General features: G+C 51.4%; 1 protein-coding gene across 1 annotated transcript in view; it reads right to left on the bottom strand.

Annotated features, from left to right (window-relative positions):
- The window catches only part of RAB11FIP3 (RAB11 family interacting protein 3), an 85,147-nt gene that overhangs the window by 17,013 nt on the left and 51,292 nt on the right, over positions 1-16,842 (bottom strand). The window contains exons 3-6 of the mRNA XM_044915565.1: positions 13,727-13,818; positions 6,623-6,834; positions 2,916-3,065; positions 1,246-1,380 (exon numbers count right to left, since the gene is read on the bottom strand). Coding sequence (XP_044771500.1) covers positions 1,246-1,380; positions 2,916-3,065; positions 6,623-6,834; positions 13,727-13,818 — 589 coding nt within the window. The remainder of the gene's footprint in view (positions 1-1,245; positions 1,381-2,915; positions 3,066-6,622; positions 6,835-13,726; positions 13,819-16,842) is intronic.

Here is a 16,842-nt window from a genome sequence, read left to right as displayed (position 1 = left end):
GATCAGTCCCCACATTGGGCTCCCTGCTCAGCGGGAAGCCCGCTTCTCCCCCTCCGTGATCTCTCTCGCTTTCACTCTCAAATAAATAAATAAAATCTTAAAAAAAAAAGACTTAAAAAAAAAAGTCCCGGCAGAGGCGACTATGGCCGTCCTGTGGCAGGTTCTCAGCACAGAAAAGATCACTGCAGAAATGAGAGATGAGATACATGTCTTTGTGCTAACTCTCAAATAGACATGGCATTCCTGTACTCGAACCCACTTAAGCAGGACAGCAGATCTCCATATGGGAAGCATAGGAGACCCCTCCCCAGCCAGGTGGCGGGACCTTCCTGGAGCACTGAACACCCAGCTAAACACACACTATGTAAAATAAAAGACTGGTTTTCCCTACAATAGACCCAGCAGGTCTTTGAAGTCACTAAATGCCACATTTCCCCCAAGTCTCCCCAGAAGGCTAGGTTCTTGTCAGTACTACCGGGACCTCCCCGCAGACTCCCCTTTGAAGCTGCCAACTGGCCACAAAGAAGCCTCCCCACTCGACTGGGTATTTGCTGGAGTCTAGCCTGTGTTGGTGGGTGCTGCACAGAACATAAGGAAAGGGGCTAAAGACATTAAACGTGCTGCACTGGAATGAGAGGAAGGTCAGCAGGTACAGCAGGGCTGTCAGCCACAGGGACCCACCAGGCGACTATGGCCGCCCTGTGGCAGGTTCTCAGCACAGAAAGATGTTCCATGTAAGGACAGGTCTTCCATGTAAAGACAGGCTGATGCGGGACTCGATTCTATGACTCCAGGATCATGACCTGAGCCGAAGGCAGTCGCTTAACCAACTGAGCCACCCAGGCACCCTCAAATCAGTTTTTAAAGACCAAACGTTACTTTAAAATTTCACAAACTCTCAGTTAAAGAAATCTTTTAGTAAGATTGAGACAGTATCTGTTTCTTTCACACGCCGGACTTCCTCATGCAGGACACACAGCATGTGAAGGTAGTTCCCTCCCGTGGGGTCAGAAGCAATGGCTCGGACTAAGGCATGCACACACAGCAAGGGGGCAGAGTGCACCAAACACAGGCTCAGCACATGCGGGGAGGGGTTGGGGGTGGGGGCAGAGGAAGGGTCCCCCTGCCGGCACACTCGCCTTTCAGCTGCAGTTCGGCCTGGCCCAGGCCCACCAGCCAGCACTGCTGTTAACTAGACCCTCCCTCCCGCTTAACAAAGAGCAAGGCCAGGCACTACTCAGTTACCTATTCTTTTCAAGATCATTCAGGCGAGCAGAAAGATCCTCGAGGCGGTTGATTTGTTTGTGGCACTGGCTACAGTAAAACTCAAAAGCCTCATCAGTGAGGATGCTGTGCAGCTTTGCGGCAAGCGGGTCGGTGCTAGAGAGACGAGAAGTGTCAGTTCAGGAGACAGTGAGGGCCCCCCAGGTTATCTGTGACTCCGTGGAGGGTCTGGACAGAAGCATGTTGTCAGGTACCAGGCTAGGGAAGATTCTGGCTCTTCCCTTTAGACCGCTGGGAGCCCACCTCCCTCAACGTCACCTCTAGGACTGGTGACACGCACCAGCTCGAGCAGCAGGGGACTTGGCCACACACCTGCTCTTCCTGGTCAGGTGCTCAGAGAAATAGATGTGGCCCATGGGCTTCATTGTAAAACAAAAACCCTTCGTTAACAAGTAAATGGCTGGACACACTGCTTTCTCCTTTGTCAAAAACACATCAATGTGCGAGCAAAGCACAGGTGGAGTCTCTTCCTGTACTTACTGTAGCTACTTTAAGAGCTGCTCTAAAGCCCACCAGCCTCAAAAACGGTGCATGCATGAGGAATCACCGATAATTTTGTCATTTTTAAGACCTTCCTTAAAAACTACGGATTCTATTTGCCTCCCTGTGATCTAATCTCAATGGACTTTCGGGGCACTGGCGGGGCGCCTACTGCGGGAAGAGGAAAGCCATGGCCCTGCGGCAGCGTTAAGACCTGCCGGCTTTTGGAAGCCCGTTTGGAAGTTCCATGTAAAGACAGGCTGATGGGAAATGTCAGTGGTAGTGCAGAAGTTACACGTGAGACAGAAAACAGTGAGAAGACCACGTGAGCGGCACAGACTAAGCAGACAAGAAAGATTACCAAGCTGGACAGACACATGTTTAGCAGCGCCCAGTCCTCCGCCTCTGCGTCAACACCACCACGGATGTGCATGTGGAGCAGAGAGCGGCTAAAAGCACGCACACACGTCACTCATGCCAACTCCCAGACTTGCCACAGAGGCCCTCTCCCAGGCTGGGGGGTCCTCTGGGCCAGGGCAACAGTCTGGGCAAAGGAAGGGGCTCACAGATGTGGGTTCAGAGATACTCGGCTTCTGCTGTCAGCAAAGTGAGAGGGTTTCAAGAACTGGCCACAAAGGGGAGAGGCGACTGACGTGGACCGGGTGCTGAGCCAGGCAAGAGCCTCACCTAGAGAGGCAGGCACGCCCTCAGATGGGCCAGTCACCAGCCACAGGCCCCTTGTGTGGACACAAGTGAGGCCCTAAGTGGAAGGCAAGGGGGGAGGATCCAGCTCCATGAGGGAAGGTCTCACCCTTCAGGCCTAGCACTTCAGCTTAGTCAGCCAGAACTTCCCAGACAATCTGGGGACATCTGATAATTATAAGGAAACGAATCCAAAGAATCATTTGCGATGTTAAAGCCTCCCACAGAGGTTGATCAAAGGGTACAAACTCGCAGCTACAAGAGAAATAAGGTCCGAGGATTGAATGTAAAACATGGTAACTACACTGTATGACATAATTGAAATTACTCAGAGTAGAACTTACATGTTCTCTCCCTCCCCCTGTCCTCACACACATTTATACACACAAATGGGTACACACATGTGCACACATGCACACACACACACCCGCAGTGCAGGGCTGCGTTACCTGGGGGTAGGGAAAGCAGGGTCTCTGCAGCCGTGCTCCCCATTGCAGAGGGTCTCCAGGGACAGCTCTGCCTCACTGCCCTCGCCATAGTCCTCAAAATGCTCCTCGCCACCTATCACCGTGACGACGGACTGGCTGTGCAGGTGGGATCTGCAAAGGCAAAACACAAGTGACACACTATGACTTGTGGCCCCAGAACCGCAGGTGTGACGGTACCTTCCAGCAGAACGTGCCACCAGCCATGTGTCTTGAGTTAAAATGTTCCAGCAGCCGTGTTAGAAAGAAGTAAATGAATAGGTTGATTTTAATAATATATTTTAACTTATTCCAACATACCCAAAATATCATTTCTTATATTCCTTATTTTGTTTGTTTTTTTTTTTTTAAGATTTTATTTATTTATTTGACAGAGAGAGAGAAGCATGAGCATGGGAAAGGGCTAGAGGGAGAAATGGACTCCCTATTGAGCAGGGATCCCGATGCGGGACTCAATCCCAGGACACTGGGATCATGACCTGAGCTGAAGGCAGACGCTCAACCAACTCCGCCACCCAGGCGCCCTTATATTCTTTATTTTGTAACAAGTCTTTGAAATCTGGGGTTCGTTGCACACTTCCAGCACATCCCAATTTGCTCAGCTGCCCCACACACCATGCATTCAGCCGCGGACACAGGCCCATGTCTCCAGCAAATGCACCCCATGCCTCTTCATACAGCCACTGGCCAGTATGGGTGCAGACTTTTGCTGTGATGCAAAATTCAGAATAGCAGAGTCCAACCAGGCAAAGTAAAGGGCTTGCTAGCACTTGTCCTCCTCCTGAGAGGGAGATCACTCCTCCATTCCCACCTTCCAGAGCACAGCGTCATGGGGCCAGGCTAGATGCTTGGGCATGCCTGGAGATGGCAGAGGCTAAGCCAATGCCAGGGGACCCAGGGCTTCACCAAGGGCAACAGAAAACAGCTGTGATGTCATCAGCTCCTCCACCAGGGCTGGATTAAGCTCTTCACCACTAATCCACACAAGAATCTGAGAGCTGCCCCTTTCAGAAAAGGAAAGGGAGCCTCAGAGAGCCAAGTGACTGCCCCGCAGGCAGAGTCAGGGATGGAAATGGGTCTCTGTGCAAGTACCCCAGACCAACACGGCTGCTCAACACTCAGACCAAGTTCCAATTTCCCACCCACAAATGCACACACCCACGGAGCAGTTCTGAAGCCACTAAGGACAAATCCCATGGTCCTACACGCACCCGCTTTCAGAAACAATGAAGCCTGAGTGAACCGAAATGGGAATGATCACCGTACTTCTTACCATCTTCTGAAGCATATCCGTAAATATGGTTACACATAAATAAACGAGGGCGCCTGGGTGGCTCAGTGGGTTGAGAGTCCGACTCGATCTCAGCTCAGGTCTTGATCTTGGGGTCATGAGATCAAGCCCACGTCAGGCTCTGTGCTGAGCGTGAAGGCTGCTTGAGATTCTCTCCCTCTGTCTCTCCCCTCCCCACTCCCTCTCTAAAAAAAAATTTAAACGAAAATAAATAAATAAATACAAATAAATGGAGCAAAATACTGTGTTCAAAGACTGGAAGACCTGATTTACTGTGAAGATGTTGATTCTCCCCAGATTAAGCTGTACCAGTACAACTCTAACCACAATCCCTGTAGAGTTCTTTGTCCAGAAACCAACAAGCTGATTCAAAAACTCATAGGGAAAGGCAAAGGGCCAAAGGCACCAACACAGCCTGGAGGATTGACATACAGACAGTACAATCTATAACACGCTGGAGTACAAGGACTGTGTGGTACTGATCGAGAATGGACAGACAGACTGCACAGTCCAGACCCAGCCCCACCCACACTCAGCCACCTCACAGGACCAAGGTGACACCAGACAGTGAAGGAAGGAGGAATCTATTCAAAACTGAGGCTGAGTCGACTGGATACTCATTTGGGAAATGATCCCAACCTCACATCCCACACAAAAAATCAGTTATGGAGAGATTACAGATCTGAATATAAAGGTGAAAAAATAAAGCTTTTAAAAGAAAACAGAAGTAAACATCATAGTCATGTGAAGTAAGCAAAGATTTCTAAAACAATACAGAGGGGGCGCCTGGGTGGCTCAGTCAGTTAATCGTCCGCTTTTGGTTCGGGTCATGATCTGGGGGGTCCTAGGATCGAGCCCCACATCGGGCTCCCTGCTCTGTGGGGAGCCTGCTTCTCCCTCGCCCACTCCCCCTGCTTGTGTTCCCTCTCTCGCTGTGTCTCTCTCTGTCAAATAAATAAATAAAATCTTAAAAAAAAATAAAAGAAAACGACAGCCCAACAGATCAGGAGACGCCAAATCACACCCATGGCCTGTTTCTGTAAGGTCGGATTGGGATACAGTCATGAACCGTAACCACACTGCACTTCACCAGCAAAGCCTGAGTAGTAGCCACTGACCATATGGCCTGCAAGCCAAAAAGTATTTATTATCTGGTCTTTTGCAGAAAGTCTGCAGACCCCTGCAATAAACAAATGGGTAAAAGACTTGAACAGGCACTTCACAAAAAAGATCTCCAAACGGGCAATAAATACAAGAAAAGGTGCTCATCTGGGAAATGCAAGGAAAAACCATCCCACACCAACACTGCAGAAGCCCACAGGCGGCGGGCAGGCAAGCACCTACGAGAAGTCCGGTCTGCACCGGCCCACAGCCCAACAAGCATGCTGCAGGCGCAGCCCTGTCCCAGCCCTAGGGACAAACAGGCCAGCGAGACACGTGGTGTTTGCAGCAGCTTTGTTCATATAGCCAAAGCTGTCAGCGACCCAGATGGCCACCAGCAATGAATTAAAAAGCTACAGCACACTCACACAACAGGGTAAAACAAATGATGGACAACTATGCACAAAAATTCAGATGAACCTCAACAGCCACAACGTTAAGCGAAAGCAGCCAGGTGTACAAAGGCCACGATGCCACGTGGTCGCTCTGGCTGAGGCACAAGCTGTCATTACAGGCCAGGGTGCCGGTGAGGCTGCGGCCTGGCTGCACTCACATACCACTACCCAATGCTTCAGTTAAAGCGGAAGAAACAAAAACTCTGCCAACAGCCAAACGAGCAATGAAATCAAATAAAACCAGCGGCACAAAATAAAACCAAACCACTTCCAATGCTGCGAAGCACGATGGCTTCCCACCCAGCGCAGGGCAAAGTGCAAGCTCGCATCCCAGGTCTGCACCTGTCGGACCTTCCCCCTCCCTCCACGGTCTTCAAACACATGGGGACACCTGGAGCAGGGGCAGGGGTCACAGGAACAGAAGATCTGGGTAGGGGTGCGGTAAACACAAGCAGGTTCTAAGATCCTGCTGGGAGATGGGGCCTGAATATGGTGTCCTGCCCTGGTTTCTACGAACTTCAGTGAGAAACCAGGATCAAGTTTCTCTCTACAGCCAAGGAAGTTATGCCGCGTGTACAACCAGGGTTATTTGTTGCCAGCAGGAGGAGCATCTCCTCGCAAGGCGGTCAGCTGTGGCTGACGGACGGCTCAGGACAGCGGGCGTGGGCTCACAGCAGGACTCCAGGCCACGCTGGAGTGTCCACATTCTCCCCAGGTCCCACAAGGAATCCGCACCACTCTCGGACACCAACCCCTCCACAAACCCCATCTGCCCACAGGACACAGCCACTCGGTGTCTTAGGAATAATACCCAGGGTACAGACCTGCCCGGGAGGAGCAGCAGAGCGCCCTGGCCGGGATCCTCCATGGCGTCCAGGCACTCGGAGGGCACAGCTGAGCCACCGGCGCTATCCGCATCCCCTTCGGTCTGCAGCTCAGGGTGCACCAGGGTGCTCGTGTCCTCGTCGGTGAAGGTCTCACACTCACTGTAGGTGCTCTCAGACCCCATGTATGCGCTGTCTGTCACCTCGTTGGCCTAGGAGAGAGTGCCAGGGGTCAGTCCCATACCCTAAAATGACCACGTGTCCGTAAACCCCGATGCCCCACACAGTGCCCTACTGCAGGCATTGAAGACCAGTGGAGAGACAGCCTCAGGCAGGGTCCCAACCGCACCTCTAAGCAGAAACATTAGCTTAACAAAACAATCCAATATCTTTAAAAATGGAAACACAGACACGTGTTCCAAAGCAGAAAAACTATAGACAATTCTGAAAGTTAGTTACGTGAGTGTACCTAAAACAGACAGAAGGCATCCCAGCACCATGGGATAAATCCCAGTGTGGCCACCCATGCTGTGGCTACCAGCATGGGAATTACTTCTATCCAAAGAATAGTATAAGAACATGCTTATTCGGGGCGCCTGGGTGGCTCAGTTGTTAAGCGTCTGCCTTCGGCTCAGGTCATGATCCCAGGGTCCTGGGATCGAGCCCCGCATTGGGCTCCCTGCTCGGCGGGAAGCCTGCTTCTCCCTCTCCCACTCCCCCTGCTTGTGTTCCCTCTCTCCCTATCTCTCTCTCTGTCAAATAAATAAATAAAATCTTAAAAAAAAAAAAAAAGAACATGCTAATTAAAAAGTCACCATCAATATCCGTTCTGTATGTTCAGGCTACTGCTTTGAAGTTCAATTACATGGTCTAACCTCAAAATACTAACTCATCGATTATTGACCAGTCCATTACAGTCACTGGTTAAAGGTCTACTTTCCACAAAACCTATCTTTGTTTTCACTTTTCTGGACCCAGCGCCCAGCACATGGCCGAGCATGCAGCACAATGCAAATGACGTAAACCAAAAGATTCATTCAACAGGCCATTTTCAATTTATCATCTCAGCTTTAATTACAATGCAATTGCATTGATTAGGGTAAGTAGCCAACATTTCATGCTCAAAAGAATCTGAGGTTAACAACCTGAGAACAAGTAATATTCCAGAAAAGTAGCTGGAAAAGGTGCACTCTGTCCTGTCATTCTGATGTCACCAGAGGACAGTGTGCTCAGAAGTGCTATGGTAACAAAAAGTCACCGATCCTCCACTAACTCTGAGGGCCTCTCATGGCCGCACCCCCACGGCGCCTCACACCATCGAAGACGCACGAAGGGCCCAGGCCAAGCTGGAGGGATCCTAGTGCGCCAATGACAGGCCAGGGTCCATCCTCCACCCACCATCCACCAGCCCAGTGACCCCACACTGGGGTCCCAACCACTCCAAACCCTGTCTCCTCATCTGCAAAACTGAGATTAAGAGACCACACAGGCAGGTACGGAAAGAAACCTGGAAGACTGTGGGGTCACAGTCCCAGCTGTGTGTGCAGCCAGAATAAAGTGGAAGGACAGGAGACGCAGTGCATTACCTATGCTTCCAAGGGAAAACCCCATCCTCCTTGGAATCTAAGGCAACTGAGGAACCCCTAAAAAACCCGCCCTTCAAAATCTGAAGCCAGGAAATCACTTTCAGAGGCTCATCATCACTTAGCAGGTATCACTTCCTGCCGGGCTCAGGGCTGGCCCTGTGCTCGAGCTGTGGGCAGCATGGGCAGAGACGGACGGTGAGGTAGGCAGGCATCCGAAGGTCAGGGGCTGGGCCCGCGGAGGAAGCACAACAGAGCAGGCACAAAATCCACAGCTGGTTCCTGATGTCTGCTGAGGGGTGGCTGCGGGTTTGCTGCCCAGACGGCATTGCTCACTCACACAGGGGTGCTGCCCGAGAGTCACCCAAGGAGAGGAGGAAGACTGCGCCACCCCACCGCTCCTTGTCTGCAAGGAAGTCCCATGCAGCCCTCCCTTCCTCAACCGCTCAGTCCTCAGACCCAGGAAGCAGGCGAGTCCCACACACCCCAAACCTCACCTAGCAGGCCCATCGAGGGCCCCGAAGACACTGACTGGGGACCCTGATGATTTCCTATAGGGAACAGAACTGAACTCTTGAGGTCAGCTTTTTAAAGAGCCAACTAACACCTCTGAAATAGCACAATGCTCCCCCCTGGCCGGCAAGGACCCCAGGCCCCTGACAGACAACTTAGTGTGTGCAAGGGCAGGCCAACTCAGCATGGAGCTGTGCCTTTTTTCCCAGGAAGGGAAGGAGGTCCAGGCACTCGGGCCTGCTTATTTCACCTGCGAGGAGCTCACAAGACTCGTGCAGCTGAGGCCGGGGCTGCAGTCCAAACCCTCCTTGGAGCTTGGACAGGACAGTTCAGGGTGGAAGTCACCCTCCGCTGACACAGAAACCATGAGACAGACGCCGCACAATACCGACTGCTGCAGGTCGGGCACACACACTCCGTTCTAGGCAACTCCCGCACCTTCATCTCCTCATCCCTCCCACATGGAAGGAGAGTCACACACACGAGCACTGCTTCCCATGCCGCTAAAGGCTCTTCAAGGTCACACTTGCACCTTGTTTGCCTCAAATTATAAAGAAACAGTACCCTGGAGGTCCCGTCCCCACACTGCTACTCCGACCACTCAGACACCTGGTGGGGGTGCCGAGCAGTCAGCAGCCTGAAGGGATCAGGAGCTGCTCACCCCCAGGATCTGCCCTGAGTAAGTGTCAGAAAGCCAGGCAGTTTTCCAGAGCAGTTGGCTAAACATCTGCCTTCCACGAGAGGCAAAGATCACCGCAGAGCACCTCCCCCGTAGCCTACACAAGACACAGGACCAGCTCACATACCCGGCCCATCAGCTTCTATTTGCCACCACACAGGACCCAACTTTGCCCAGAAGTCCACAAATCTATGCTATCGTCTTTCAAAATACTTACAAGTTGCAGACGTTAAGATGAACTCATTGGAAAATCAAAGTGCATCTGGAAAACTCTGCCACATGTTACTATCACCTTCACTGGTGAACAAAGGACCTGCTGATGGACACGGATGCCGGTGTGGCCAACGCTGCCCAGTATCCTCACTGCCCAGGTCATGGTCCCTCTGAGGGACACCAACTGCTCCCCTCACCCTCGGGCGTGAGCCCAGACAGCCTCAACGGGCCTCGCCCGGCTCCACACACCGGCTCTTGGGGATGCCCTCCCCACAGTATCGCAAACACTGGGAACTGCTGTCCAGACCAGGCGTAGCTTCTTGCAACTAACCTCGCGGCCTTCCTATTTGCTAGTTTGCTGAGGTTTCAGCAAAACCTGTGTGCTCACCTGAAGGTACATCACAGCCTTGGAAAAAGTTTAACCTGCTCCCAGACATGCTCCATTAATCCTCCTGCTATGCTGACCAGGGAAGGGGGGCAAAGTTCAGGAAATGTCCCTGTTGGGTTTTTAATAGACCGCACAAGAGTGGCTTTTTTTCTTGATTTTCAAACCTCTGTTGTAACAGTTTGCACAAAAGACACAGTCTCCATCATTTTATTAAGGCAGCTCTGTCCTCTAGAGGCCTTGGTGAGAGAAGGAGGGAGGAAAAGAGGAGGCACAGCGGGACAATTCTTATCATTTCTGTTTGTGTCTGTTCTCTGTGACCCTCCCGTTGCCCTTCCAGAAACCCTGACAGATGAGCTCACCCCTGCACGCTGCAGGGGCCTTGGGCACTCCACCCTCCCCCTCTGCATTCCAGTGAATGTGACAAATCTTACTTAGTCCTCACCCCGCCCCCCTCTTCTCAGAAAGGCCACATCAGTAACTCTCCCAGAAGGTGTCTCAAGCAAGGAGCCAACAGGAAGCAGAGGAGAACCCAGGAGCAGTCCAGCAGTGAACTGCCCCACACTGTTGTGTGTCCGACCAGGAAGTCAGCACAAGGCTTATTTATCGCTGAAGATCGCCAGCAGAGGGTCTCCAAATGGGATATTTGGGTGTAATGCACATATTCTCCACCCATATTTTTACTGAACTTTAAGATTATAGGATGTGCAAGATTTTTAAAAAGAATATCTTTCTATAAGTTTCGCAGTACCTGGTTCCAATCCCCTGAAAGTTACATCTAAAGATCATAAAAAGCATAAAAAGACATGGAAGAGCCTTAAATGCACATTACTAAGCAACAGAAGCCCATCAGCAGAAGCCACACATTGGATTCCAACTCTGTGACATTCTGGAAAAGGCAAAACTATGCAGATAGCAGAAGATTAGCTGCTGCCAGGTGCTAGCGGGGAAAGCGGGATGAATCCAGGGAGCTGAGGGTGCTGAAGGCAACGAAACTCCTCTGTGTGATACTACATGGTGAACACATAACCTTGTACATTTGTTAAAACCCACAGAATGCATGGGGTGCCTGGGTGGCTCAGTTGGTGAAGTGTCTGCCTTCAGCTCAGGTCATGATCCCAGGGTTCTGTGATCAAGTCCCGCATCGGGCTCCCTGCTCAGTGGGGAGTCTACTTCTCCCTCTCCCTCTGCCTCTCTCCGCCCCACCCCACCCCACTTGTGGTCTCTCTCTCTCTCTCAAATAAATAAATAAAATCTTAAAAAAAAAATTCTAATCAAAAAAACCCCCAAAGAATGCATTAACACCAAGAGAGACCCTAATGTAAACTATGGACTTTTGTTAACAACAATACATCAATACTGGATCATCAAGTATAACAAATGTACCACACTAATTAATACAAGACATTCATGATGGAGAAAACTGTGACTATGTGTGTCAGGGGGATGGGGGGCGGGGAGGGGGGAAGAATGGGAACTATCTGTACTATCTGCTCCATTTTCTGAAAAGCTAAAACTGCTCAAATATAAAGTATTAATTATTTTTCAAAAGTAACAACAAAAAACGTAAAAAGAAATGTTTCCTCCTTCCTGGGGAAAAAAAAAATCAGAAGCATCCCTTTTGCATTCTTTGAAACATCGGTTCCCACTGTGCCTTCTGAAGGTGACATGAGCAAGGGGGGCCAGAACCCCCAAGGGCACACAGAGGCGGCAGGACCAGCACAGAGGATAGGAGGGGGCCAGAGTCAGATAGGACCCCCTGCCCACTCCGCCCAGGGCTCAGGAGGCAGCCCCAGCCTCAGAGGCTCCCACACTTTTGGGCCAAACGAGCTCTTTAAGTACAAAATGTGTTGATGCCTTTCACTACCCTGAGTAACAAACTCCCCGTGTTAGTGTCCTAGGCTACCAAACTACCACAAACTGGGTGGCTGAAACAACAGAAACAATTCTCTTGGTTCTGGAGGTGTCAGCAAGGTTGAACTCTTCCTAAGGCTCCAGGGGAGGCTCCTGGTGGCCCCAGGCAGCCCCGGGCACGTGGCTCCGTCCCTCCAGCCTCTGTGGCTCCCTCCCGGGGCTCCTGTGTGTCTCCTCCTCCTAAGAACACCTGTCATTGGATTCAGGGCCCTGCCTACTACCCAGCAGGATCTCATCTCAAAACCCTCAACTTAATTACATCTGCAAAGACCCTTTCTCCAAATAAGGTCACGTTCACAGGTTCCGAGTGATCATATCTTTCGGGAGACTACCATTCAACCCACTATACCCACCTCCACATAAAGTGTGAGAAATTGATATAACGCCCTAGTAGAAACCTGAGCAAGGGACAGAGTGGAAGATGCTAATGCAGATGCTCAGGTCTGGCTCTGCTGGAAGGTGATATAAAGGTCTGAGGCTCACTGCACAAGTGTCTGCGTAAGTGTCGCGACCCCCCAGATGCTCCAAACAAGGAAAGAAGGACTCCCCTGATCTAAGGTGCATTCCTGGAAAATCCGAGGTGTGTCAAAGTACACCTTATGCAAAGGGAGCCGGCCCTGCTCCGGTGAGGTAAGCAGCCTCTCCCCACCACAGGGTCTGGCAGTTCATGTGACAGGTGACACATCAGAGTCCTGCACGCCTGCAGCCCCTCACCCAGCCACACGGGCCTGCAGCCAGCACGTGCCCCAGTTGGCACCTGGCCTCCAACGCCCCGACAGGCCCTGGCACCCCCAGGTCACATACACACAGAACAAACACACCAATCCCGCTAAACAGGATGCAAGGCAGGGTGGTCCCTGCCCCTGGGGGGCTCAGACCCGGCTGGAACTTCAGGACAAAGCTGTGAGTGCTGAATGCTCCCCAGTGGCCCAGAGGCCTGTGTCATCAGAAGTGAGAGTCAGAAAGTGAACCCATGTTATCTGAGGGCTGACCAATGCCTAAAGCAGCCCCTCGGAGCCGGGACACAAGACCCCAGAGAAAGTAGTGAACTCCTGTGGACTTTGGAAAGCTGTCTTGTGCAACCACCATTTTACCAAGGCGCCAAGGCTCACGGCCACCGCATCACAGCCCAGCACTGTTCCCTGCACCCCTCGCTGGGCAACAGCTCTTTGGGTGCTCCGGAGTTTCTGATGTATATTTTTAATAAGCAAATTTCCACGTCCAGCCACCCGGGCTATCCCGGCATCTGCCCACCTCTCCACTGGTGGGACACAGTTGTGCGGCCCGTCTTGTGGCTGTGCTCACAGACCTCCTCCCTGCCATGCAGAGAACAAAACACCTGCAGTTATAGGTGACACCAGGTAACCACAGCAACCGTGGGGGCAGGTGGCAAAGGAGCATGAGGTGTTAGAAGTCCCTAAACCCAGAAAATGATCTGAAATTTGGTAAAGCAAGAACTTCACAGCATGTCCCCCGCTCTGGCTTTGCTTGGCAGCCTGGCAGAAGGTGACAGCAACACCACTGGAGAGCCCTAGCAGCCCAGCCCATCCCTCTGCTGACAACAGGCCCCAAGAGGCCGTGCCATGGCCTCCGGTGAGCAGCAGCACAGCACACAGCTGCTGACCTCCTGCCACAGCCACGAGCCCCCAGAGCTCCCAGCCGAGTGCGCAGGCCTGCAGGGTGGGCCTGGCTCTAACCTCCACGGCACTTCCTGCACCACTAGCCCAGGCACCACTACGTGGAGCAGGACTCAGAAGGCATAAAGGAAGACATGTCACGTCAAACTCCCTCTCAGCCCCTCAGTGAGAACCACTTGCCTCAAAGGTAACGAAGTCGTCGAACTCATCGGGGCAGGCAGGCGGCTCCTCGTCCTGGGCAGGTGCAATCCCGCACAGCTGGCCATCGGACTCTGCAGGAGAGAAGACCCGTGCTCAGCAGGGAACCCAGAGCATCCCCAGAGCCCAAGGGACAAGGCGCCACGGTGGTAAATGCGAGCAGGGCCTCCGGACAGCCCAGGAGAAGCCCGGGGGAGAAAGCAGCATGGCTCACAGGAAAGCAGGTCCCCCCTCCAGAGGTGGCGTGGAAGCCGAATGATAAAATGTTTGTTTCTTTAAAAACCCTGATGGCATTGGGGCGCCTGGGGGACACAGTTGGTTAAGTGTCTGACTCTCAGTTTCAGCTCAGGTCATGATCCCAGGGTCCTGGGATCAAGTCCTACATCAGGCTCCCTGCTCAGCAGGAAGTCTGCTGGAGATTCTCTTCTCCCTTTATCCCTCCCCACTCCAACTCTCTCTAAAATAAATAAATAAAACCATTTAATTAATTAATTAAACCCCCAACAGCATCATAAAGAGGAGCAAGATCTCAAGCCTGTTACACTGTTCGTGGGCTTTAAAAAGTATTAGGTATCAGACTTAAATTTTTTAAGACTTTGGGTGTGTTTGGGGAGGTGTAAGTACGATGAAACAGACCAAAACAGCACCTCATCCTGGGTGCTGGGCTCACTGGCAGTTTTTATTTCCTTTGTTTTGCTTAACTTTATCTTCTGCAATAAATGTTTTATTTCATAATAAGGAAAATTTTAAAGAAAACGCTATCCCTTCACAACGGGCAGACCGTAAGTCTGACATCAGCAAGAGAGACGTCACTTCTCCAACACACTCAGTTCTCAACAGCAACGGGCCCTTCTCCTGCAGGACGTGCTGCTTCCACGGTCTCCTGAGCACTGTTCGGGCGCAAGACATTCCAGGGAGCAAGTGAGCGATGGAAGACGCTTGTGTTTCCTTAAGTTGTGTCACCTCCACATAAGAAGAAACATTTATGTGCTCCTCGTCCCAGCTCCTGGGAATTTCCTGAGTGTCGGGGCTGAGAGGAGCATCTGCTGTGGTTCATAACAAGCCCCTTTCAGCCTCACCGGGGTTCACACCACCCAGGTGACTCTTGGAGCTCAGGGGCTGGTGGCCAGGGGACCTTACGTGTGATTAGAAGGCTGGAGACCAGGGCGCCTGGGTGGCTCAGTTGGTTAAGCGACTGCCTTCGGCTCAGGTCATGATCCTGGAGTCCCTGGATCGAGTCCCGCATTGGGCTCCCTGCTCGGCGGGGAGCCTGCTTCTGCCTCTGACCCTCCCCCCTCTCATGTGCTCTCTCTCTCTCATTCTCTCTGTCTCAAATAAATTAAAAAAAAAAAAAATCTTTAAAAAAAAGAAGGCTGGAGACCAAGCCCATCACCAACGACCAATGGATCCTTCCAAAAAAACCCAAAACGAAGGGGTTCCGAGAGCTTCCAGGTAGTGAACACATCAATATGCCAGGAAGGTGGTGCATCCCAAACTCCACGGGGACGGAAGCCCCTGCATTCAGGACACTTCCAGACCTCACCCTATATACCTCATCTGGCTGTTCATTTGTAACCTTTTAAATAAACTGCTAATGGTAAGTAAAGTGTCTCCCTGGGTTCTATGAGCCATTAGAGCAAATTATCAAACTTGAGAAGGGGTACTGGGGACCCTGGGTTCACTGCCAGGTCAGACAGAAGTGTGGGTGGCCTAGGCACCTGAAGTGGGGTCTTCATGAACTCCGGACAGCTGGTGTCAGAGCAAATTAAATTGTAGGACACCCAGCTGGTGTCCCCAGAGAGCTGGAGAACCACTTGGTGATGAAAACCCACACACTGGGTGTCAGTGTTGTGAGCAGAAAACAGATCACAGGAATTACTTATTTAAAATATGTCACTTACTCAATATATGTCACATAATCTAACATAATATCAGTCCCTTATTTTACTTGTTTTAAAGTAAGCTCCACGCCCAGTGTGGGGCTCAAACTCACAACCCCAAGATCAAGAGTCGCATGCTCCTGACTGAGCTAGCAGAGGATGTTCCTCTTGCCCCCCAGCCAGGTTCTGAAGTCACCACGAGAGCCGGGAGAATGGGTCCTGAAGGACCTTCACCACAAAGCAGCTGCAGGACACATGGCTATTCCGTCCTGTTTCTAAAGGACTCTCAACTTACACAGAATCATAATGCTTTCTTTCGACAACTGTGTGAATTCAAGTATCTACGTATTCAGCAACTGTAAGATGCCTATGCCAACTCAAAACTACTTTGCAGTAGTGATTAAAGCTCTTATGCCAAAAACCCCTATGTGGCTTTTAAGAACCATAGGCACTTGGGGCACCTGGATGGCTCAGTCGGTTGAGTGTCTGCCTTCGGCTTAGGTCATGATCTCAGGGTCCTGGGATGGAGTCCCACATCGGGAGCCCCGCTCAGTGGGGAACCTGCTTCTCCCTCTCTCTCTGCTCCTCCCCCAGCTTGTGCTCGCTCTCGCTCTCAAATAAATAAAATCTTAAAAAAAAAAAGAACCATAGGTACTTGTGTTGTTTCGTATTGTTTTCCCCAGGAGTGTGGCTAAATATCCGAACGGGACAGACTGTAGCAGGTGAGAAGGAGCCTGCGAGCACGCAGGTGGACCCAGCATGTGCTGGAGTCCCTGTGCTGGAGGTCTGGGTCTCTGGTGCAGGTGAGGGGGCCAGGGTTGCTGTGGACTCACGTTTTTGGTTTCTGGGGCAAGGGTGTGGCGGGGGACCGATTACCCCAGTACAGTTAGAGACTGCACATTTATTTTGTAAAAAGCTAAACTGTCTTTGGCCTATTTTCCCCTCTCAGATGGTAATAGTCTTCCTCTCCCTTCAAAACCCTGAAACACAGAATTCAAAGGTCTCAAAACGCAGCTGACCATTTTAGATGTGGCGGACATGTGCTCAGCCACGAGGGGTGGACAATGGCCAAGAGGGTCTTGTCCCACAACGTGGACAAGGGGATGTGAACATAGCTGGTGCTTTCATATTCCTGATGGGAACGAAATATGATTCTCCTGTTAGTTTTCTCTCTATGAACTAAAACAATTTTCAGGGAAGTGGACATTTTTAATGTGC

Source organism: Neomonachus schauinslandi, chromosome 5 (assembly GCF_002201575.2).
Source record: "Neomonachus schauinslandi chromosome 5, ASM220157v2, whole genome shotgun sequence".
In the NCBI taxonomy this organism is placed as follows: domain Eukaryota; kingdom Metazoa; phylum Chordata; class Mammalia; order Carnivora; family Phocidae; genus Neomonachus; species Neomonachus schauinslandi.
The sequence above is the reverse complement of the archived record's forward strand: the minus strand, read 5'-3'. Positions and strand labels throughout refer to the sequence as shown.